Raw genomic sequence first — 26,461 nt, forward strand, 5'->3', positions numbered from 1 at the left:
AGATCTCCAGGATGTCTTCAAAGGAGATGTCATTAGGTGGTGATCTGGGGGGACCCCTCCCCCTCATCAAAATCAGTGTCCTCCGTGACAGATTCCTACTGGGAATCTAAGTGTTTCTTTTTGTATGTTCTCTTATGAAGGACTTCCTCAGTGCGGTGTTCCGGGGAAGTATCGGAAGACATAACAATGCCTTGATGGACTGGATGAAGGCTTGCTCAGGCTGGCAGTTCCACTGGAAGAGATGATGGAGGCTCAGGACACAGAACAGAATGACATAAAGTCATCTGATCCAATGGAGGCAGGGATGTCTGTTCTCTAGGCATAGAGAAGACCCTCTCCACCACCTCAAAAGTGAAATGCCTGCGAGAAACAGAAGTCAACGGATCCGAAACTAAACTCTTTCTCATATCGTTGACCATTGCAGCCCAGTTAGCTCTCCACTTGAGGAGGGAGTCAGACTCGAGCTATCTAGAGCTGAGGCACCATGTGGAAGAGATGGCTCTGAGAGCTATGGAGTAGATTTTAAGGCCCCGGACTCAGCTCAGAGAGTCTTCTGGCTCTGAAATGCTTGGTGCTGGTTGACTCAGAGAAAACACTGGAGTCCAAAAAACCATAATCTTTGGCTCTGGTAATGACATCCCCCAAGGATTTCGGATCCAATGGTTCCACAACAGAAGGATGGACTGAAGAAGGAGAAATCAAAGAGGAAGTAGTTCGTGGTCAGCTCTCAATCCCAGAGGGGGCAGGAGCTGAGAGGACTCCTACCTCTGTGTTCTGAGGAACTTCCTCATCATCCTCTCCACATCTGCTTCAGAGGGGCTTCTGCAGGACCTAAGAGAAGAGGTAGTGGAAGGGGGTCTAGAATGCCTTCTGGGTGACTCCTCCAGAAATGGAGAAGGGGGCTTAGATGAAACAAGCTCTGACGGTAATGGGGGGGGGGGGGGTATTGATCCAAGGAGATCTTGCAGTGTGAGAAGTCGGATCCGGTAAAGATGGATCCAACTTTTTTAATACCATGGAAGGAGCTGAAGTCAAGGTAGAAGGACAGTCAGGTGATCTTTTTCAAGTCTGCCTGTCCTTAGATTGAGGGTCACCTTCTGATTTGTCAGGGTTCTTAGGGGTTTGAGCCCCAGCATCCGATGTAGAATTTGAAGGTAAGAGACTCCTTAAAATGATCTTGTTCTTGCGATCAATAAGAGCCCACGAATTGAAACAAGTGCAGCTATCGCAGTTGATATCCAAATGTGCTGGGCCCAAACAATAAACACATACCCTGTGGGCATCCGAATTTGGGATCTTATGCTCACAAGAAATACACTTTTTAAAACCTGAAGGCTTTTTTACATATTGCAAGCAGAAAGGTTTAAAACTACTAGACTCTGTGAAACAAAAAAGTATTACAAAAGAAAAAAAAAACAGTAGCTAACACTAACAAAATAACTATAAAAAGTAACTATAATAAATATGGATTTTTTAAATAGGAGAAAGAGGAAAAACTAGACAAAAAATCAAAACTACCAACTAGCTGGAAAAAAAATACCTTAAAGAGACAGGAGCAGCAATCAGGAAAAAAGGGAGGAAGGAGGAGGAGACAGTTAAATTATAATAAATATCAAAACTCATGTAAGACCAAAATCACAAGGAAAAAGCAGAAAAATGCACTACAACACCCGAGAGCTCACAATCCATGTCTGTACCCAATGGCTGCAAACAAAATCTGATGTACATTAAGTTGGTGGGGAATTGTGAGTAAAAGGAGGAGCTCGAGAGTTCTAGGATCTTATGCTCTGGAAGACGCATCGAAGTTGGATCTGAACCAATCAGCTGAGTAATGAATGAAAATGACAATATCAGATTTAACTTTAAAAACACAAAGCAAAAGGTGGCTTGTATATGAAGGCAGGACAAGTAATTATGTGCTTTGCATATGATACTCATAACTTTATGACCGTAATATATAGCTTTTAATGAAACAGGATTATGCAAGAAAATCACAAAATAATCTTTGGCAAAGATATGACTAACAACAAAGGAAATGTCAATTAGATAGTGCTCAATAAAAAGTGGGTGGGGGTGGGCTCTATGGTGCAGAGGGAGGGCAGCTCTGACATGACCCATGTGACCTGGGTTCGACTAACAAGCACGGGACGTGGGAAGCCAACTATGGAGATGTATAATAAAGGGAGAAATATTTTACCAAGTTGGCAATCCCAAAGGAAGGGGCGGAGTCATAAGCAGTGATACAAGTCCTGGTGGTGATACTGCAGATGTTTTAGACCATACCAGCTTAACTTCACTGCACATTTGACATTGGAGGAGATATGGGTAAGGCATACAAGTAAAATATCTCTAAGGCCATGAGTAGGATGCTCCACCTGGACAACTCAATCTCCTCTTAGGTAATCAAAAGGTTTTAGATTCGATCCGGGGGGAGGGGGTCAAGAGTCAGGAATGTTTCCTGGCATGCAGGATTGAGGACAGACACCAACAGCAGATGATGCACTACTCCGTAAGGACCCTAATAAATTTAAAAATGGGCATAAATATGCATACTAGTATGGTTATGCATATAAACTGAAAATATTAAAACAATGCTAAAATATATTACATGTTTTTCAAATTATATAGTTCCACTGCAGGCGAAAAGTATGTCAAAATCTATGTGATCCAGGCTGTCTGTTTTTAATAATGACTTAGCAACACCATTACAAGGTCCACAAATGACGTCAGCTTAAGGCAATAATTACTTTCAAAATTATCCAGCATTTAGCACATCAAACTGCAAATTGCATAGCTCTTCCAGACTGGTTGGCAGATGAACTATTGTCATTGTCTGCATTTTGTTTGCTGAAATTAAGAGAAAAAATCTTGCATAAATCTTACAGGATTATACTGATAAAGATGATCTTTAGGGGCTGGCTGAGCTTGGATTTACAGTAACTAAAGATAATTCACATGAACTTAAACAATCACTTGTATAAGGCAGTACACCGATAAGACTTGTGGACATTAGGAATATCAATGTAATATTACCAAATGTTGATGCCATTTTGCTAAATGGTAAAACTGTTATTAATGATGCTTAGAAAGACAGAATCACTATTACTCATGCTTTAACACATTTTTACCATTTTTTTCTGAGTATTTAGAAACATTTACTTTTCACTGCCATATTATCGAGTATTTTTCTATAGCATTACAGCAGTAAAGGATCTAGCCATAAACACTGGTGAGCAGTAGAGCAGGCCTGGTGCATAGTAAACCTGCATACCAAAACTGTTAATAATTCACAAAGAAATGTATACACAATGGGAATGGGATTTGCACAAGCATGGTATTCCATGAAGAGAGTACATGTGCAAACCACCCCCTCTCCCAGTCATATGTTTTTCAAGGAAGAACCATTGGAGTACCAACTGGTTTCAGTGGTATAACCTATGGGATAACAGTCACATACAATACAATGGTGCTAAGGTTTGCAGTGCAGCAATATCCCTTCCCTACTAAAATGATACTGAGCAAGATATTAGTGCTGATAAAAAAGTCACCTCTACTGTGGGTTTCTGTAGACTGCAGCCAAACCTGGCACCTCAACCAAACATGTTCCACCCCACATATAGTGATGTTGGTAAGCTCCCATGAATGGGAGAGCCCACAATACCAGATCCCTTCATTAGCATATTACTGACACAATCACCACAAAGCCCAGGCAATACACAAGCACAAGGGCAGAAATAACTGCCCATAATCCCTGGAAGGACAGGAAACTTGCCCTAGAAATAAAAGCACACTGGCCTAAACAATATGTCGTACATGGACTGACTCAAACTTCTTTCACTATAGTTGGTATCATACAGCCTGCAAAGAGGTGACCTGTATCTATTATACAAGGCATCCTCCCATCCAATCCTGATGGACTGCCTCCTGTACTACTAGTAGACAAAGGCAAATCGTAAATACTTTATCCCATGCATGGGTCCCTCAAATTATCTATGGTATTATCCCAGTTATTCTCATTAGGAGTAAAATATAACTATTCACCATGGAATGGTTACAGGAATCTAACACCAAATGGGACAGGTTAATTCATGCTCCAAAGGGAAACTGACTAGGCTTAAAATGGCATGCAATGGCAGCTAACCTTGTAGTTATCAAGGTACCAAGGTTTTGTCCTTGGTGATGCTGAGGCAGTTAAAATAACCCTCAATGGTGTGTCTGTGTGAGACCTTGCATATACAGCAGAGCAAAGAGAATGATCCTACAATGATGCAGAAGTACATATCAGCCACCAGGGATGGGTTTAGAATTTCAAAAAAGTCTTCAATGTTGGGATACCAGCCAAGGCACAAATTCTGCTCTGGCTGCCTGTATGACGGCCTCCTTGGCCCTCTCTCTCACCCACTGGGAAATAATGAGGAAGAGGGGAAAATGAGCTGGAATGATAAGGGGAGTCAAAATTCAGCAGACAAAAAAGGAAAAGGCATTTAAAAAAAAGATAAATAAATAACCTTCCATGTCTAGTGCAACCATACAACAATCATGATCCAAGAAAGGAAATACAGTCTTCAGAGTCAACATCCCGAATGTCTTGCATTTATGAGCTTTTTCAGATAAGAAAAGTCTAGAAATTGTTTTAAAGGGAAGTCATTTTATTTTGAATCAGATATAGTCAGGAATAAAAATAACCATTTATAAATATAAGGAAACATTTGCAAGGCCTTATTTGTCAGAAGTTGATCCATCAGTTGAGCAGCATAAACCTGATGAAATAGTGTTTATGGAGATAAATGCTCTTGTGATCCTTGACAAAATTCCATTGCAAGGTCTTGTTGAATTGTTTGCCATGTGTGATTATCTGGTACCAAGCTGAAATATTACTCTGAAACTGGTGTCCTCGGGGTAATGGGAAGGGAAAAGGATAAAGGGATGGTTGCAGTCATTCTAAAAACTTCTGACTATAGTCCAGGTGACCCAAATTCAACTAGCATTCAGCAACCTGCTGAAGCTGTCCTTAGCTTAAATCAGCTTATCTCTCCTCAGGGGGAGGGTCACGGAGTGCATGTCTGGCACATGCTTCGTGGAAGAATTCTTGGTAGAGACCTAGGATCACACAGAAGTGATGTCTATGAGGTGATAGGACCATGATTACATTGCATAAATACAAAGGCATAATTGTCATCTGCAAAGCCTACTGCTCACCATCCCTTGGATGCTACAGTTATGTACAGAAGACTGACAGAGTTAAAGAAAGAAGTCCATGATGGCTGTCTGAATGACAGTTCCTTTGACAGTCTCTCACCAGCCAGGAAAGAGGAGACCAATTGATAGTGGAGAACTTTACGATCAGCAAGCTGCAGTAGGAGAAAAAACTAAATGATTATGTCAATTCCTCTTCTGACACTCATGATACTTCAACAAGGGCTTGAAAAGAGCTACAACTCATGTAAATACCATAGGATCAACCTTAGTTGACACAGGCACATAGCCCTAAAGATATGAGTACAGTACATGTATTAAAAATATTTCTTTTATCCACCATTTCTTAGTTTTGGTTAGGACTTCATTCTACCTAAAACGGTTAATCTCTCAGAGTTTCTTCTTTAGTGTTAAGGGTGTCATAGTTCCACTATAAATGTCTCTCATTATAGCTATCGTTGAACACAATACTTCGTTTGGCATGTACCCTCTAAACACTTAGCTCAACATGAAAAGCCATAGAGATTTCTAACTAAGAAAATTGAAGGACAAAGCACACTAAGCTATCCCGATAGATTAAAAACTCCTCTCATTATATTTTTGTTGTGCTGTCTCTTGTTTGAGGACATCTGCCTGACGTTTCATGCAGTGGGAGAACATACCCTTTTTGTTCTCCTTTACCACCATAGAAATGGCTGTACTCTGAACACCTGGAGGACCCTGTTTTTGGAACAGACTACTTCTGCATAGTAGACATAATACCTTTGTTACTATTAAATCTAGACTTGTAAGTGGATGGATAATCGTAAATACACCCCTGGGTTATGTGGTGATACTCTTTTTTTTAATCAGGACAATTAATATTTCATTATTTTACTAGGTCACTTAGCTACACTTCTCATGGGTCACTTATACCACATGTTTAGTAACTAGTCATGAACCTATGACTCTAATCCCTTAAGGTCAGATAAACAACAGGGAACAACAAATACTCCCTACAGCAGTTACTGTTCTTGAGGTTAAAAACTTTGGTGACCAAATGCTTAATTTGCAATATCAACTACTACACTTTACTGAAAATAACAACGTTTGTCTTAATATACTAAATTGATTAGCCGCAATAGCAAGTAGCAGAGTTAATGATCAGCAATGTTTTTTTTTACACTGACACATACCTTAAATTTAAGACCGATAGCTAACAAGAAAATCTATAGTTTTGATATTCCAGGGTTTATGTAGTGTTCAGACATTGTTCAGTGACTCTGACAAATTGTTCACATAATGGTGAGCCATCTCCTGACAATAATGACCCAGTCAGGGTAAACAGCAGATAGCATTGTGGATGAGCATGGCAAACTAAACAGGAATTTTTATTTAGTTAAATCTGAAATTTTTAAGCTATTTTTTTCTAGAACTGTGGTATATAGATTTGTGTTGATATCCTCACTTAATTCCTCATGGTAACATACAAAGAATGTATACATGTCATAGTGCTCTAAGAATGCTGTTCTTGGCCTGGGAAAACCAAATCTGTGTGGACAATCAATAACAGTGGACAACAACCTAAGTCCAGATCATCTACAACAGGGATGAAAGTGAGGAACAAGAAAGTATGGTAGGGTAACTCCCCACAAGTAATTTCGAGCAAATCTTTCTCTGAAAAGACATTCCCCTTATGTGTCTGACTAGAGACATTCTCCTCCTGTTCAGTTCTCCACTAGAAGACTAGGTTAACTGTAAATGTAGAAAGCCCAAAATATCACATAATGTTAGGAAAAACTGAGTCAGTGAGGAGGAGATAATGCACAAAAAGTTGTAACAGGAACGCCGGTAGTAGAGTAACACAAGAAATGTTCTCAACATTGACTTGGGGCAAGAGGATTACATAAGACAAGACATCCATAAAGACAACAAAATTATGACAGTACTCCTGGTGAAGGCACTGACCCCTTTCACTGTAAGCCACAGATAGCAGAAAATGCTAAACCTCTTTTTCAGCATTTACTCCACTTCTGGAATAGCCTACCCTTACCTATCAAGCAGAGTATTCCCCTACCAAACTTTAAAACAAGTCTGGGTGGCTGAATGGGAGATTGCAAATTTTCAGTGGGGATATGTCTACTTAATGGGAAACACTGCTAGTCATCCATTAATACTAAGTGATGTGTCTGAGTTTCTTGATGGTCTCCTTGGCCATAAGCAAAGCAAGAACTTATGAACCTACACAAGCCTATGATGATGCAGTCATGAAAATCATGCTGTGTTCAGGATATTTTACCTAACAAATACGGCAGTGATGGAAGTTAAAGCACCTCCTTCCCACTGTAAGTTAAAGGTAACAGAAGATAACGCTGTAGAGAAACTGCTGTGTCCAGGACACTTCAGCTAATAACTTATTTCTCAATGCAGTATGTCTCTACTAACTATTACCCTGACCTTAACAAAGTCTTTATATCTAGACTTCACTGAAACCGGTCATATTACTGAACGTTGTTGACATGTTGTAAATGTGGTAATCTGTATATCCTGTTCTGCATTTTATACAGGAAAATTTGAAAAATGTCTCAAGGTAAGGATTTATCAACATATTTATGCTATTAAAAAAGGATAATAACAATGCCTTATCTAGACATTCGGAGATATGGCCTGATTTTAATGTTTGTCTTCTTTTACACTGGAAAAGTTTAATAACCCTGGAGGTGGAGATTGAACTAATTAGTCACTGAGGAAGAAGTTGTTCTGGCAAATGACTCTGAATGCCTACCAACCTCCAGTTATTAACTATACTGTCTCTACAGCGTGTACGTTGAAATACAAGCAAATGAATATTAAGTAGTTGCATTTACATGGCACATTATATGACTGTTCATTATACAAGAAACTATGTCTTGTTGCATTTATTGATTCTGAAGAGGTCTGTATTCTGAATAAGTGAAGAATAAATGAAAGCAGTCAGTTTTGTTAATTAAAGGTTACTGTGTTGGACAGATTTTGCTTGGTATTTTATTTGTCTGTGGATTAACAATTTCAGGGGATTTTAAACTACATTCTAATTTTATGGTAACAGACTGAATAGGAGCTAGAAGGGAGAAGAGAAGTGCTGAGTTGAGAAATAGCTGGTGCATTAGACTAACACCCTTTTCATAAACTCCAGTACTGGAATCTGAAATAATCGGGGGGTACTGGCTCCATGCAAGTTTAAGGAACCACTGAATTCTCCTATTGTGAAGTCTGGCCAAAGTAATTATGAGAATTACTGTGATATTCCCTGTTAGATGTCAGAGGCTGGTTGGAGAACATAAGGAATTGTTCCTTGTAATTTTTTTTTCTGAGGAAGAAAAGCCATTATGAAGGATGTATCCAACTAATAACCTAGTAACGAGTCACAATCTGTTAAATCAATGCAATAATGCAATTATTTATTATTGTTGTTTGTCTGTGTCTATAGAATTTTGTGTATTTTCATGTTAAATGTAGTCTATGTACTGTATGCACAATGAGTACGAAGAAAGGCAATTTTGCTCAGTTCACACTTGTGTGAATCGAAGTGACAATAAAGTATACTTTTACTTTTTTTTTTAAACATTATCCTGCAAAATGGAATGGGAGAACATTTCTCTCTGTTCACCTGAAACTGCAGACTGAAGAAAAGGGTTCTTATCCAAGCTGAGATTCTTCACAAGATGTAAAAGAGTCCACAAAAATAAAGCATTCATAAAATATGGAAAATGTGAATGCCCTGCAACCTGCAATGGGCTATTATTGGTGCCAGACCCTTTGCAAACATCTTTGGAACTGTAGAAAAATAAAAGAGTAATACACAAAACTGAAAATGCAATCTCCAAACATAGAAAATCTTAAAGTGCCTGATGTGAAGATAAGCATATTTTAAATCCAGTATTAATTAAAAAATGGAGAGGTGGAATAAGAGGTAACAAAGACTAGAAAGCATTTTGAATTTTGGGAGTCTGATATGAAGGTTCAGAAAAGAAAGTGAGAGCCACGCTTCTTCATTTGTCTAATTGTGGGTTCTGGTGTTGGCTTCTGTTAAGTCCTAGCAGTTTCTTGGGGGGGGGGGGCTCAAAATGGGGTCCTCTGCCTCCTTCAAAGTTCTGATGGGACTGAGGATGGAATTCAGGAATCTATTGTTGTATCCCTAGCCAGGAAGTTTTGGTGTAGGCTGATAGACTTGTGATGAAATCTCTAAGCTCTGGTGACACATGCAATTCTCAATGAAAACAAATGCCTCACCAATAACCTGCTCAGAAAAAACAAACATGGTTAATATGCTGCTGCACAGTAAAAACATGGCTCCTAAATCACTAAGAGAAATGTTATAAAATCTCAGGGGATGAGAATTGCACCCAATTTTGATGGACCTCCCTGGGAGACTTCAAGGTCTCAAAAGAAACCAACAAGAGGACCCACAGGAGGAGAAAAGAAAAAGAAGCATAACTCTCACTTTTACAGTAGATTACAAAACAATCAGAAAAAACATGACTGAAAACTGGGTTGTGATTACAGAATAAACAACTGGAAAAAACTCATAGGACCACCATCCTTTTTTATTTTCAAGAAAGCCAGGAATATTAGGGACTGAGTAAATTCAGACTGGTGTAGGACAACAATGGAACTTACCCCTGTGGTCCCCCCTTTTTACACTTACTGCAACTACACAAGCAACAAGAGCTGCATCTACCTTGGTATGGTTTATCTGGTGAACTAGTAACACAGGAAGTAAGTTGTTCTATCTATCTATCTATCTATCTATCTATCTATCTATCTATCTATCTACCTATCTATTTATTTATTTTGTGATCTCAAGATGTATACAAACCTAGAGAGTAACTATTAAGAGTTTGAAAATGCTTTTTACCTTGAGATGTGTACAAACTTAAACAGCAACTTTCAGGTATTTGAACATGTTTTCTTCAACTCATTTGGGACTTGGGTTTGATTGACAACCTATACCTATACTGCTTACATCAGCCTCTTACATCATCTAACCCCTGTCCTGGCCCCATGGCACCACCCTCTTTCTCAGTAGATTGGTTAACTGCCTTTCCACCTGAACCCTACCAGTTTCCAGCAATTTATTTAGCCAGACACAGAGTTAGCTAGCCCTCTTTTGCACTAACTTCACTACCTGGAAGAGAGGTAGAATCTGAACAGAAGAACCCTCACTAACTGCTACACCCAGGAAGAGGCTTGATAGAGAAGACGCAGGAATGGAACACCACAGAACCATGCTCAGAGTCCAGGGGCATACTCCCTTTAACTTTGGATACCCCACAGCAACAAGGTTTAGCTACTCTAGACATTTGGACTAAATTTAACATAATTTCTTTATTTTGCAGTACAGTGAACATTGTTATCCTAGGATTGCTGTATTCTTTATACCATGTTCAGTTTGCCTATGCTCAAATAAGATCTGAGTTACTTACTTTATTAAAGGTTTTGTAGTCTGCAGTTCACCACTTGGAGGATTTTTATTCCATGAGCACAAAAAGCCTAAACAATGGATTCTGAGGTATACCACTTTACTTACATTTTTCCTCCCACTTGTGTGCATCCATGAGCTTTGTAAAAATGAGCTCTGTGACTTGTTTCCACTCTAAGCTTTTCCTCCAGATAAATGCACTGTTCAAAAAATGGGAGTCACCTAGTGTGTCTGTGACCCCCCCCCCCCACCACATATAAAAAGGTCTGGCTTCATCAGGGGACTGGTCATATTAATTATGTATATGAGCCTCTTATAACCAGGCACTGTAATCCCTTTTGCGAAACAAGAGCGGATTAGTCTTTCATGATGTATTTCTGGAGATATGAGCCGTGTAAAAGTGGGCACAGCCTCTTATATTGCATGTGATACAAACATTGATAAGGATAAGTCAGACTGGAAAAATTCTGTAATATAAAGCTTTCATATTCTGCTTCAAGGAATATGGGCCCCAGAAGGCAGACACAACCTCTCATATTACATGTGATAGTAACTGGCTAATAAAGTCTGGTGATAGCCTCATGAAAACAGGCATTTTCAATGAGCAAACTGTAAACCATTCTATTAGATGCAACTGATGAAACGCATGCAAAAGTGTTTTCTTAAATATAATTCTACAGTGGTTACTCATGGTGTGTTGCCATTTTTTGTTTTTTAAAAATAAAAATAAAAAAAAAAAAAACTAAGAAATGCTGCTGCTGAGCTGGTAATCCCTCATGGGTCTTTCAGGAATATTCAAATAAGGTACTAGGCCTCTATGCTTTGGGACTGGCTCTTTTTTTCCATCTCCCACATTTTCTTCCAATTAGCTCCCCTGGACTTTCTTACCACTGTCTGCAATTAAATAACTGACCTGTCGAATGTAATGTATTAGAACAAGAACACTTGCCCATTTTCCTACTTAACTGAATAAGCTAATTGAAACTTCAACAAAGCATTACTAATTATTCCTCCCGCAAGGTGAGCAAGAGAGAGTCTCCTAGGTCTGCTAGCTTAAGTGATTTTATCTGGACTAATACTTTGGACTGTGTGAAACAGGAGAAGAAAAAATGTCTGATATTCTCTGGCTGGCTGGAGAATGGGCCCCTCCCACAAGAATCAAGCTCCTTAGGAGAGCTTTGTGGTAGAGCATCCTCTGACACAAACAGCTGTAATTCTCCCTTGCTCAAAGAGGACAGCAGAATACGGTTGGATGGTTCCAGCTATGGAGGATGTGCTTGTCTCCCATTTCTTAGGAACTTCTCCTAGAGCAACACCAGACAGACTGAAAGAAATCGATGAGAGGTCTGAGACACCTGAAATTACCACAGCAGTCTCATTCATATGTAGATGAGGTGAAGAGGAAGCCAGTTTGAAGACCGATGACTCTTGTATAACTTTGTCTTGCAGATGTGAGAGGAAGAACCGAAGAGCCTGAAGTCTGGTCAATACTCTTATCATAAAAAAGTGCTGACAAGTGGGTAGAGGAGCCTTGAATAGTCAGTGGTATAACTTTTTTATAATTTTAAAGTTTTGAGGTAAAATATTTAATGGCAACCCCCAAAACCACTAGTCCTAGTCCCTAACTATAGTTTCTGACAGAAAAATTACTAATTTAGAAGGAATTTCCCTACAGGGAATCCCAACTAAAAATAACATTTTAAAAGTAACATTTTTTTAGTGAGAATCAAAACATTAGTTCTAGCCCATATTGAACACTTTTGACAGATAAGGATAACTTTTCTTCACAAGAGTTGAAAAAGTGGAAGATTTCCCCAACAGGGTACTTATCTTCTCAACCTTGGTGAAGCACTAGTTGACTGTCGATCACTCAAAGCCAGCAGGGAAGACAGCACTTTGACAGCAAGAAAGTTCAGAAGGTTTGTCATCCTAACCACTGAAATTGTGCTACTTTCCTTTTGCTGTACACTAGTTAGGATGCACAGAAGGTGTCCTTGAGCTTTGGGCAGTCGTCATACCTTTGGCAGAATATAACCCATATAGCTAAAGCTAATACAACAGTGATTTCATGATGATCATCACTTGATATTATTTACACAGTGGTAATGGCGTTTCTGTATTTTACAGGATGAGAGGTCCACTTTTAAGTAACATCTGAAAAGGAACAAAATGGAAAGCTTCAACAAAAAGAAGTTGAGCCTACTGCAAAAATACATAAATAAATTACACTAAGATATGTAAGAAAAAATATGTCAAAAGGTCAGGACGCAATGTTATACTGGAAACTACTGAAATCAAATCCAGAAGGAAAAGCAAAACAAAGGAAGAACCACGCTAATAAAATAGCACGGTGAATCCTCCTGGATTACCTGCTGCCCAATAGCAACAGACATTATACCACTGACTTTAATTTGCTAAGAAACGTTTCAATAAGAATAAAATTAGTGAAATGGTATTAGTTGCACAAGAAAAATATGGTTAATTATAGAACCAGCATATATATAATATTAGTCAGATAACTGTGGTAACAAATTGTTCTGCTACAGCAGTACTTTTGTTCATGCTGGTCCTGATGGCAAAATCTGCAGCACACTATGACTTGCAAAGAATCTTGGAGAAGGAGAATGTCAACAACTACCACCCTCGACATAAAAGAAGGGTCATTAGACTGCTGCTCATCACTGTGGTAATGGACACCCTTTACAGAATGCAAAGAACATAAAGGACTGCAAATGTATTGCCAATCATAGCTGGTCTGTTATCTGTGTGAGAAATAAATACCAAGAAGTTAATATCAACAGTGCAACTCGAGAAGTGAATCTTGTCCTCTATTTTGAGAGCAGATCAACTAGTGGGTTATGGCAGGAGAAACCCAATCATAACTTTTTCTGGTACACAAAACTTTGTTTTTCTAACTTGTAGTATGTTGCAGAACCTAAAGTGTAGGAGGCACAAAGTGTTTTACAGGTTTTAAATTGCAAGACATTTATTACTGCCACATACACAGCAGCCACAAGCCAGGTAGAGTTACTTTTGATCGAACAACAGTTTTAAAAGCTGTTATAATCTTTATTCTGCCACACTTCTTTTTTGTTTTGTGGTGACAGTCACATGTTCTCTACTATGAGACATAAGCATAACAGCTTTGAAAGGTGCAAAATATCAGAAAAAACGCATAATAAGCTGATCTTTTCACAAAATCTGGATTATAACAAGAATATTATTTCAGATTCTCCTCCAACCTTTATAGAATTCAAAAACAGTTTAATTGAATTATGCAATTCAGAGACTGACCATAAAATCTCATTTATCTAGGAAAACACATGCTCTTAATATGTGTGTTAACATGCTGAATTTGTTAAAAAAGGAATAAACTGCACCTTGAAAAGTTACAATTTATCTAATTTAAGAAATGTTTGTAATATGGATGTCCTTGTAAATACTTTAGTCGTTTGTTAATAATATGTTAATTGGGTTTGTTAACATATATTGTTAGAAAAAGATTTTTTGAGAATGATTGTATGTATATAACATCAATAAAACTGTTAAAAAAAGAATATTCTGAACTATGTAGCTGCTCATGATTTAAATTCCAGCATATGCTATAATATATTTCATGGAAACAGGACATGAATTAAATTAAGAAACCACTTCTTATGCTCTGGTAAAAATGCTGAACATGTTTCCTGGCAAAGAGTATTAAAAGATAGTGGACTTTTAATGCAAACTATTAGAAGCCTCATTTGCAGTTATGGCTGAAATGCAGCCATTTAGAAAAGTGCCTTTTGGCATTACATAATGAAAGACAGTATGAACTACCTCAAAAGAAAGTAGGTGAGTTATTAGCATAGTGGAATAATGCATAAACAGTAAATGTAACTCATCAGGAACAAGCTTAGCAGCAGATCTGTGTGGTACCCATACCTTAAACATTAAAATAAATAAATACAAGGATTTGTCTGTCTGTCTGCTTATTTATTGATTTATTTACCACTCATTAACTGACGTTGTCTGGACTGACGCAGTCCATTTTCAGAGGAGGGGTGGGGAGACAAACTCAAGTAAAATGCAAACATGCAAAGTATACAACAAGCTGATGAACATATGAACTGACCATGAATAATTATAGAGAAAATGAAAGAAATTTTACAGATGATGTCTGAATAGCTTATAGAAGTAAAAAAGTTATGAGTTCTCAGTTCTAAGGAGTTTTTAACACACTTGCTAGATGTACTGCTTAATTTATAGCACAGCACTATGATAGTAAACCATGACATATTTAGGAAATGAACGCTTCATCATGTCCTGCTCTTCCAGATACTGAAAGGTTAAAATAGGGAGTTCATCTGTTTCCTGTTGTTGATGTTTCCATACACGGATACTGGCTAAGTAGTAGACTGCATACTTGTTTATGGCACTTTCTCTAAGTTTGTGTGACCTCCGTGTTGCCATATATATAACAAAGCTTGATAGTACTGGGGCTTGTCCTCACTTTGGTGGAGGGTGCAGGGAATTACCACCACACAAAAAATGGATTTTTGTGACCTTGGGAGTGTCACTGTTTTCAGCTTGTGACCCAAGGCTTTAGACGTTTTAGTTCTGCATAATTGCATATGATATATGATTATTCAGAGTGGATCTGATATATTTTCAATGACATTCTTAGACACCAACCAGCTAAATAAAAAGCAGAGATCTTATGATAAATTATTTCACAGCTTTGATATTAGTATGTAAATATTAAGAAAACTGTATATTATCTCACATAAAAAAATCACTGTATTGTAACAATAAATAAAGAAAAGAACTACTAATCTGACAAATATCAGGAACATAGGCACAATACTAGGCAAGGAATCAGACAGTAAATGTAAATGCTTCCTCCCCACTGGATTCAGAGAACCTCTAAACTCAGAAACAAACTCCGACTGCTGTTGAATACAAGAACACAAAAATTTAATGTTAAGCACTTTTGCCAATACACTTCCACTTGACTTTTTCAGAACATGATACAAAGAAAATACACCCATTAAAAAACTTCTACAAAACTGCAAAATTGTTCCAATACACACTAACACTACTAAATAGTTAATGATATTTGTGACGACCCACCACTGGACCAGTAATCAAGGAGCCTCAATCCTCACCACTGGCATCTGTGGGGGGACGTTCACTGGCAGGATAACAGATACATACACAGTATTTCCAGATGCAGCTCTCTGCATCAAATGTAGTTTTCCTTAACAGCACACAGACACAGTCTGGGGCTGGTTCCCCTTTCTCCAGATCCCCAGTAAGACTCCCCAATGGCACAGCTACAGAGTTGAGATCTCAGCTGAGCAACCAAGCCAAGACCTCCAGCACCCTCTCTGTCCAACCACTGCTTTGTGTCTTTGCCCAAGCAGCTGACACACACACACACACACACACACACACACACACACACACACACACACACACACACACACACAAACCTGGGAAAGGCTGGCAAAGGTGGTTTACTAGCTATGCCCCCTTCTGCCCAGACTATAAAGTAGTTACCACTGCCACCAGTCACTCTTTATCAGCTACTTTAGGGTCCTTAACAAACGGTGTCCAATTTTACTGTGTAATATTAATACTAATACAAGTGGTAGTTTGACCAAGAGCAAGGCTATTAGGAGTGGCCCACACAGTGTCACAAAATAAATTAGCAAGTACTCACAGAACTTAAATATCTCTAAACAGATCAGCCATAATGAAAGGTTTAAATATATTTAATAATAAATAATAAAATAACAAGACAATACTAAATATATATTCACAGTGACATCAGAGTTCAAAACCACAGGCAGTATTATGTACAAAGGTGTACATAATGTAAATAGTTGTGTTTTGTGGCCTTCCATGTCACTATCAATCCTGTAATGTATTTTATTTATATATGTGCCACTATGTAATAGTTGGAATATATATGTATTATCTTTATGTAAAATAAAGATTATTGAAAAAAAAATAATTTTCAAAGAAACAAAAATATCAAAATTGTTAATGACAGAATTCACAGAAAATAAAACAATTAGTATTGTAAGTAAAAAAAAAACAGGCAATATTTAAAATATCATTGCAGTACAGGCTCACACAAATACAGATAAACAAAATCTAAGCTAAGCTTCACTATATTCCTGACTGAATCTAAGAAAATTATACCTAGTAGTGGCACTTATTGTCAGGTCTAAGATGGAATACAGAATGCTCTGTCTCACTGCAAGGCTTCTCAAAATAATATCTAAAATATTACTGCTGGGATAGCTTGCAGAATTACATCATTTCTGGTCATCTGACTTCTAGTTCCCAGGCAAAACCCCCATTTCTGAAGCTGGCAGTATTTAGCATCTACTTGTAACAATACTCATACAAGGGCTTTTGCACAGATCTTTGGCAGATACTGGAAGTCATAAACAATTGCATTCCTTCATGCTTTCAAAGTAGCAATAAGTTCACCCTAAAGACAATACAGAAAGCTTCCTACTACAGACTTTGTGTCTCTGTGTGTACTAAAGCATCTTTATGGCCTAGCCTATAAAGTAATTTAATTTCAGATATTTTTCTAAAGTTTGCTGGACTGAGGTTAACCCTCCAGTTTCTTCTGTTAAAACAGTTACAATAGTGCATGTACATTTTTCTGTTCTGTTCCAGAAGGGCACATTGTGGATACATTTTAAGCACAAGCACTTTACACATACCTTTTCAGCACAAACATTTGTACAAAACAGTTTGATATACACATGACATACAGATCTAATACATTTGTAACAGAAGCATCTTATGTGACATAGAGTTCTAATACATTTGTAACACTAGCATCTTATATAAATTACTTTGATATTCACAAATGACATATAATTATTTACAAAATTACAGCTATCAGAGGTGACCTGTGCCTGACATATAAGGCCATGTCAAACCCAGATTTGATGAATATGCTTCACCTCAAAAAATCTAGATCCCTCAGAACCCACAAGGGCGGACTTAAAACCTTGACCGGTTCATAAATAGAACGTGCTGGGCTGACAGATTCATCACCAAGAGACTCCCCTCCTGGAAATCCCGGCCGTACACATGTGAGAGGCAGAGCACCTTCTCTCCTTGTTTCAAAAGATTGAATGACCAATGATGGATGTGCAGATATACCCACCCAGGTGATACTTTCTGCTTGACAGAGCAGACAGAAAAGATGGCAAAAGTTTTATTCAAACTAAAGGTGGCGAAGGGGTGGCTAGCCACATAACAGAACTATGGGCTATATTAGATATGCTATTGGGCAGATAGCCCTAGAACCTAAGCTGTGCTGGCAGTACCTACTTTTGTCACAATACTGCTTTTAATTTATTATTAATACCCAAAAACTTTGTGGCATTCAATCATTTTTGCCACTTACCTTCCTTGCATTCCATCAGTTATTTGTATTCCCGCCTCTTAATGTAAGACATACTGCATCATTTATGCAAAACACAAATTTAGTAAAATGTGTGCACTCTTTAGAATACCTAGTCATATGCACCTTAAAGCAGACACACTTAACAGTTTGTTACCTCTTGGTCCACTAAAGCGACATCAGGTCTTAGTCCTTCACAATAATGATGATAACGGATGGCATTACCAGTTAAATCACCTCTCAGCAATATTATAGCATTGTGAGGCATGGAAAATAATAAATTCTTTGCAAATGTATCGACCACATAATTGTTGCTTTGGTCACAGATGCTAAACAGGAAACAAAAATAAACAGTCACACCTTATGGCACAGGTACTTTTGTTTGTTAATTATGTCTTATTTATTACCAATAGTAACAGACTCCATCACAAAGATAAAGTTAATTTTTTCCTAGAAGTTCAGTTAGGTGGTAGTCAATATGGTTAATTAATATAAGATGGAAGTATAGCATTTACTAAACTGAGGTAAAACAGATGTCATACATATTTCTGACCATTTCAACACATTAAATCAGATTCTGACTACAATAAAATGCAAAAATAAAATTATTTAAATGAGTTTTCTTACACTCAGGTTAGTTACAAGCTGCTTTAGAACTTAATAACCCTAGATATTTCTCATCTACACTATTAATGACAGGGACATGGACACTAAGACTTACCCAACAATATGCGTATTTATTTTACTTACAACAGTTTAACTGCACTTTAAGGTTTTCACTACTACTGTGAGAAAGACTGTTGGCGTAATTCTGTGGTGCTTCAGCACCATCAATTGTTCTACTTGTTTCATTATTATGTTTGAAGTTAGGACCTATTTCCAAGAAGGCTGTATAAGGCACACTTGTATTATAATTAAATGAAGACCCTGCTTCCGAAAAGGATATATAAAAGATACCCTCTCAATTGTACTTAGTCTGCATATTACTCATGTGGACTTTTTTCTACATACTTTGGTTTTCCTTCACCTTACAAAGACATGTTGGCTGGTTAGCTACTCTTATACCCATGTACCTTGCATTTGCTCTTGCTTTTATAAATCGTGTCATTTTATAATAAGATCCATGAAGGTCAGCTAGATTCCTATGATCAGGTCAGTTGCCATGCCATCAAAAACAAAGTGGATGAGAACTGCATGATGCAAGTACAACTGGATAATGGGCAAGCGAGCTGAAAATTAAAAAAATTCAGCAAGTGTAAGAAATTAAAATAGCACCATTAAACATGTTAATAAAGCACAGCTGACAAGCATCACATAGTCACAAGCACAACACATTTTCCAGGAGATAAATAAACCCCACCTCACCTCCAAAATACAGCTCTGAGATCCAAACATATAGATGTGAAGCAACTAGATAACACAGATATACAGGAAACAGTGAGCACATTCCAGACCATCTCTGGACATACTATCATACTGTAAATTCACAACAAGAAAAAAAAAAAAAAAAGGGCTGCAGCTCCCATTTCAAAAAGAATTAAATGGAAAGGGATATGAGGTCACAATACACCAAGCTTAAGGCAAAGAGTTAAGAGCCACCAGTCATCGCCATTACACTGATTACATTAGTACTGAACTGAAATTTAAAAAGTGTCCTTAGTAGCCATGACTAGTCATCCCAAACTTACTGATACTCTGCATGATGTTGATGGTGAAGCATGGCAGGCCAGTCCAAGAAGCCCCAGTTTAAGAGGCCTTTCTCCAAAATCACTATGCATAGTGCTCCATCTTGACAATCAGAGAAAATGGGAAAAATATGTAAACAACTAAAACATAGCTTGTACCTGGAATATTTCCAACTTGGTCAACAGTGTGCCATCAGTTCTGTTTTCTGTACAATGCATGCTACTGTTGGAAATAGAGATGGCACTTCCAATACTGTTTGCTCTGATGACCAGGAAAAGATAGCAAGCACACAACAGTTTGCAGAACCTATTTTTAGATGTTACCTAAAGACTGGAAGCACAGTTGATCCCGAGGTACATCTTCATAAATTTAGTTTTCAGGCAGAGTATGGTGACGAGCAATTATCTCTTTGTCCCCTCATGTGTAACTTTGTCTATTCTGCCCTTAAACTGAAAAGCTATTTGCCCTGGCATTCTCCTCAAAGCCAACAATATCTCTGCATGTGAAGATATGAAATAACAGATACTGCCAGAATGGCAAGAGCTAATTATATTCCTTGAGCATAACTACAACTTTGTAAGCCCAAGGACTGTGAATACAGTTATCAACTACTACACATTTTGCCTCATCACTTCCAAAATCTTATTTGGTCTGTCCCTGGCTGCATTACTGAAAACATACCAAAAACACAAAACCAAACTGAGGCATGGCACAAACATCTTTGTGTGCTCCTGGAAATGTCTGCTGTGCCAGTGATGAAGTTCTAAATGTTGTACAATAAGAACAGAACATGGCAATCTATGAATTGGTGGTTTAAACACCACCAGAGACACGAACGTGGAAGCAGTTACTGACAAGGGAAGGTAAACTGCAAGATGTCTTGCAACACAAAGAGGTATGGGAACACTTCAGAATTCCTTCATATTATGGCATGAAAGAACTTCTGTCACTCTATCATGAAAATGCTAATAAAGTTTTCACTCATCCCTTCCTACATACACGATACCACCTAAACCCCCTTGACATTTGCATCATATACATTAAAGCACTTGTACTCAAACATACGGTAATTAAAAATATAAAACAATTTGAACAACATACAAGGGGTACTAAGGTATGAAGCATAGTTGGGACATTTTTTTCTCTTTGTATTATCCACTGAATCACATCACTGTAAATATTTAGTTACTTCAACAAGTTGGGTATTCCTGACAAATCTGTATTTTGCCCTCTTACTTATTTGACCAACTGCTAGTGAGGAAATGGCTATCAAGTTTCAATTTGCCATTGGATCACATGACAGAATTCCAGTTCATGTACCCAGATAAAATATGAAATAAGCACTATTCCTGGGATTCAGAAAGGGGTTAGTGCTGTATGGCACAATCAGATTTTTTTTTAAAACTTTCAGTGTTTTACCAAATGGGGGTAATACGAGTTGGTATTCATTTAAACTAAATCTCACTGAAGCAGACACCCAAAAAACCTGCACTTCCCGTCACAAACCAGACAACACATAAAACACAAAATCAGTGTGCAGCACAATCACAGCCCTTAAGGCGAAATAACATACCTAACACACTAGTAATAGGCGACTCTATAGTCAGGCACACTGACGTCCCACTCACTAGGCTGGACAAGGAGAAGGTTACTCTTAGCTGCCTGTCGGCAGCCAGAATCCACCACATAACACAAGCACTCAGGTCACTCCAGAACAAGTACAAATATAACTCTGTCATTGTTCATGTTGGTGTGAATGACTTGAGATGTACCTCCCTGGACTACATGAAAAGAGACATGGAAGAGCTCTCTGATCATGTAGCCCAGGCGGGTATGACCCTGACCCTGAGTAGCATCCTGCCCTCACCAAGAATGATACCGCAGTATAAAGAAAAAATGATCAATTTCAACAACTGGGTAAGCTTCTGGTGTCATTCAAAGGGGATCCAGTGTCTGTCAGGGACAACATGTCGACAAGCCTCGTTGCTTCACAAGAGGGGGTTTGCACCTGTCACCCCTAGGCTTTCGAATACTGGCCAAGGCTCTTGCTGCTCCCATAGTGCCTTTTTTTAGGCAAGGCTCAAAAGTCAAACCCACCTCCGTAAACAGCACAAATAAAAAAATGAGGGTTATGCTACTCAACACCAGGAGTCTAAATCTCAACATGCACGCGCTCAAAGCACTCCTCAGTATGGAGAATGTCGACATCTGTGAAGTAACTAAAACCTGGTTCAAGGCTCCACAGAGCACCCCAGCATTACTGGGCTACAACTCATACCACACATTTCGGCCACAGAACATGGACCAAACACAAAAGGGGGGGTGTATCCATATTCATCAAGGATACCTACACCTCCAGGTTAGTGGCGCAGCATGATACCTCAGAGATCATCCATGTGCAACTAACATCAGGCGAATCTGCAATGCAAATTGTGGCCTGCTACAAATCACCCTCCATGACCCAGGACCACCACTCCACCTTTCTGGAGACACTGGAAAACATGAAGGTCCTACCGAACACTCTGATATTGGGCAATTTCAATTACCCTACTGTTAACTGGGAAAACTATTCAAGTACAAACTCCCAGGTCCAGCGCTTCCTGGAATTTATCAACACAAATGCCCTGGATCAGCTGGTAAACTCCCCTACCAGAGGTGAAAACATATTGGACCTGGTCATCACCAACATGGGCAACAGGTGTTCCACACCGAAAGTCAACCAGTCACTGGTTAGATCAGACCATAAACTAATCACTCTGGATGTCCACACCACACCAACACCTTCAACCAAGGAAACCACAGTGAAAAACTTTTCTATAGCAAACTTCACCTTACTTAAGACAGAGGTGGTAAGTTTTACAGCCCCCATGTTAAAGGATAACAGTGCCCAAGATGTTGGAACCTTTACAAATGCACTCTATGAGAACCTACAAGGATGCATGGATCATGCCATCCCTAGCAAAACCAAGACTAACTCCCCTAAGAGAAGGAAACCAGTCTGGTGGACCCCTGCCATAAACAGGCTATACAACAGAAGGAGGAAACTAGTTCAGAAAAAAAGCAAATCCCAAGAAGGAAAGATATCCCTGATCAGTATCAGTAAGAAACTAAGGTCCTTCATAAAATCCTCCAAGGCTAACTTCAAAAGAAAAATAGCCAAGGATTCGAAAGATAACCACAAAGCCTTCTTTAGCTATGTCAAGAATCTAAGTGGCAATTCGCAGATATGCTCTGAGCTAGTGCAAAATAGCACAAAATATACTGAACCCACTGATATTGCCAACATCCTGGCAGATAGATTCAGTGTGAACTTCACCCCCCTCTCACCCCCAAAAGGACCCACAACAATACCGGAAAAGTGTAGTGTCCTGGAATTCACAGACGCACAGATGAAAAAACGCCATCTGGGTGTTTGTGTCAGTGTAGCACCCAGGAAGGTATTTGTTGGGATAATGAGACACTTGATGAGTATTTGATACTGTATATCCAGCCTGCAATGGTGAATGATGACATAGAGTTTTTTTTAACAAGTTTTGTTGGCTGTCCGCTTCTATAAGGCAGTCGTCCAGGTAAGGGTATGTGCCCCCCTGAGTCTGCAATGTGCATACTGTGATGCCCAGGCATTTTGGTGGAACACTCTGGGTAAGCCAAGATAAGCCAAAGGGCAATGCTGAGAATTGATAATGCTCCTGCTTGAGCAGAAAATTGGGGGTACTTTCTGCAACTTTGTCTGATTGGGACATGGTGTATGCCTCAAGGGTGAGAGTTACCAGCCACTTACCCAGCATTGCCAGGCATGCTGTAGAGTCAGCATCAGCATTTTTTTGGCACAATAACAGCCCTTTCAAAAGCCAAAAGCACAGCATCAATGGGGCCAGATGGTGTCCCAGGATGCGTCTTGCACAAAGTACAAAACGAGCTAACCCCCCACCTAAACACACTGTTCAACCTCAGCCTCTCCATAGGCTACGTGCTCACAGAATGGCGCACAGCAATGGTTATTCCACTCCACAAAGGAGGGGCCACAACTGACCCTAGTAACTATCGCCCCATAAGCCTGACTAGCCTGGTCTGCAAGGCTATAGATCACATCATTATGGAACTCATTAACAAAGACATTGGGAACCTCCAAACACTTGACCCAACCCAGTTCGGCTTTGTTAAGGGCAGATCATGCCTACTAAACCTGGCTGACTTCTTCGAGACAGTCACCAAGGCCATAGATAAGAGGAAGGTAGTTCACACAGCCTACCTTGACCTCGCCAATGCTTTTGACACCATTCCCCACTCGGGAATTATAGAACAACTCACCAGCCTGAACATAAACCCCTATGTCACGAGATGGGTTGCAACTGGCTTACAGACAGAACTCAGACGGTAAGAAAAGCGGGCTCCAGGTCTGACTCTAAACCAGTCACAAGTGGTGTCCCACAAGGCTCGGTCCTGGGACCCCTACTGTTAGGCATATACTTCTCAGAAGTACAGGCAAACACAGGAGGACTATGGCTAACCAAGTTTGCCGATGACTGCAAACTGGGAGCCATAATTGACTCTCTAGCTGACACAGACATTCTCCAAAAGGGCCTTACTGAGATGGACACCTGGTGTCAAAGTTATGGTCTCAAGCTAAATGCCAAAAAATGCATAGTCATCCCGTTTGGGAAAAACAAAACACCCATGAATTACCACATAGGTGGCAGCCCCCTTAATACAGAAGAGGTAATAAGAGATCTGGGGACCCAGGTAGATAGTAATCTCTCCTTTGACAATCATATTGCCAAAGGAGTTAGGAAATCCTTCTATGTAGCCCATCTAATTACTAAAGGGTTCACATCTAGAAATAAAGAGGTTATAGTGCCCCTCTACTCGTCACTCATCAGACCCATCATAGAGTACAATGCCTCATTTGGGATGTACCTCACAAGACACTTCCAACAGCTGGAAAGACCACAAAAGTACCTCACCAAGAGGATTACTGGCCTCAAATACATGTCAATGGGGCCAGATGGTGTCCCAGGATGCATCTTGCATGAACTACAAAACGAACTAACCCCCCACCTAAACACACTGTTCAACCTCAGCCTCTCCACAGGCTACGTGCTCATAGAATGGTGCACAGCAATGGTTATTCCACTCCACAAAGGCGGGGCCACAGCTGACCCTGGTAACTATCACCCCATAAGCCTGACTAGCCTGGTCTGCAAGGCTATGGAGCACATCATCATGGAACTCATTAACAAAGACATTGAGAACCTCCAAACACTTGACCCGACCCAGTTCGGCTTTGTTAAGGGCAGATCATGCCTACTAAACCTGGTTGACTTCTTCAAGACAGTCACCAAGGCCATAGATGAGGGGAAGGTAGTTCACACAGCCTACCTTGACCTCGCCAATGTTTTTGACACCATTCCCCACTCGGAAATTATAGAACAACTCACCAGCCAGAACATAAACCCCTACGTCACGAGATGGGTTGCCAATTGGCTTACAGACAGAACTCAGACCGTAAGAAAACGGGCTCCAGGTCTGACTCTAAACCAGTCACAAGTGGTGTCCCACAAGGCTCGGTCCTGGGACCCCTACTGTTAGGCATATACTTCTCAGAAGTACAGGCAAACACAGGACTATGGCTAACCAAGTTTGCCGATGACTGCAAACTGGGAGCCATAACTGACTCTCTGGCTGACACAGACATTCTCCAAAAGGGCCTTACTGAGACGGACACCTGGTGTCAAATGCCAAAAAATGCACAGTCATCCCGTTTAGGAAAAACAAAACACCCATGAATTACCACATAGGTGGCAGCCCCCTTAATACAGAAGAGGTAATAAGAGATCTGGGGATCCAGGTAGATAGTAATCTCACCTTTGACAATCATATTGCCAAAGTAGTTAGGAAATCCTACTATGTAGCCCATCTAATTACTAAAGGGTTCACATCTAGAAATAAAGAGGTTATAGTGCCCCTCTACTCGTCACTCATCAGACCCATCATAGAGTACAATGCCCCATTTGGGATGTACCTCACAAGACACTTCCAACAGCTGGAAAGACCACAAAAGTACCTCACCAAGAGGATTACTGGCCTCAAATATATGTCCTATGCAGCCAGACTGGAAAAACTCCAGCTGTACTCAGTCGCATATCGCTTACTCAGAGGTGATCTCTGCTTGACTTACAAAACCATGTCCAACTCAGAATTGATGGACATGCTCCACCTAAAGAAATCCAAGTCACTGCGAGCCACTCGCTCTAGTGAGCTAAACCTCACCACAACAATAAATAGAACATGGTGGAGGGACAGATTCCTATCACAGAGACTCCCCATGCTTTGGAACAAAATTCCTAACTACATGAGGCAGAGCCCCTCACTAACACTCTTCAAGAGAAACCTTGACGAGTGGATGGGTAACAGAAAATACACTCCTGGGATCACTTCATTGGCTCTTCTTGACAGAGGCACAGTTGATTAATCAATGGGGCAGCGAAAGCTGACACACTCTGGCTAGGCTTATAAATGCCCTCGGGCAGATAGCCTAGTACCTACCTATGAACTTGGGTGCAATGATATTTAGTTTTGGGGCTTATTTAGCCCCATTCAGTGAAACACAAAGTTTGAAAAAGAAAGAACAGTCAATCGTGTAGTGCTTCACTCTTTTCTGAATCCCAGTGTATATTGTTTAACTCCAACTCTCTTTAATTACGAATTTTTTTCTAATAGTT

General features: G+C 39.5%; 1 protein-coding gene across 2 annotated transcripts in view; it reads right to left on the reverse strand.

Annotated features, from left to right (window-relative positions):
- Positions 1-26,461, reverse strand: part of TMEM260 (transmembrane protein 260) — a 1,312,140-nt gene that overhangs the window by 380,989 nt on the left and 904,690 nt on the right. For both annotated transcript variants that reach the window (XM_044074429.1, XM_044074428.1), the window contains one exon: positions 18,211-18,382. In XM_044074429.1, the coding sequence (XP_043930364.1) occupies positions 18,211-18,382 (172 nt within the window). The remainder of the gene's footprint in view (positions 1-18,210; positions 18,383-26,461) is intronic.

This window comes from Protopterus annectens, chromosome 6.part0, assembly GCF_019279795.1.
Source record: "Protopterus annectens isolate FY-2018-M chromosome 6.part0, PAN1.0, whole genome shotgun sequence".
Taxonomy (NCBI): Eukaryota; Metazoa; Chordata; order Ceratodontiformes; family Protopteridae; genus Protopterus; species Protopterus annectens.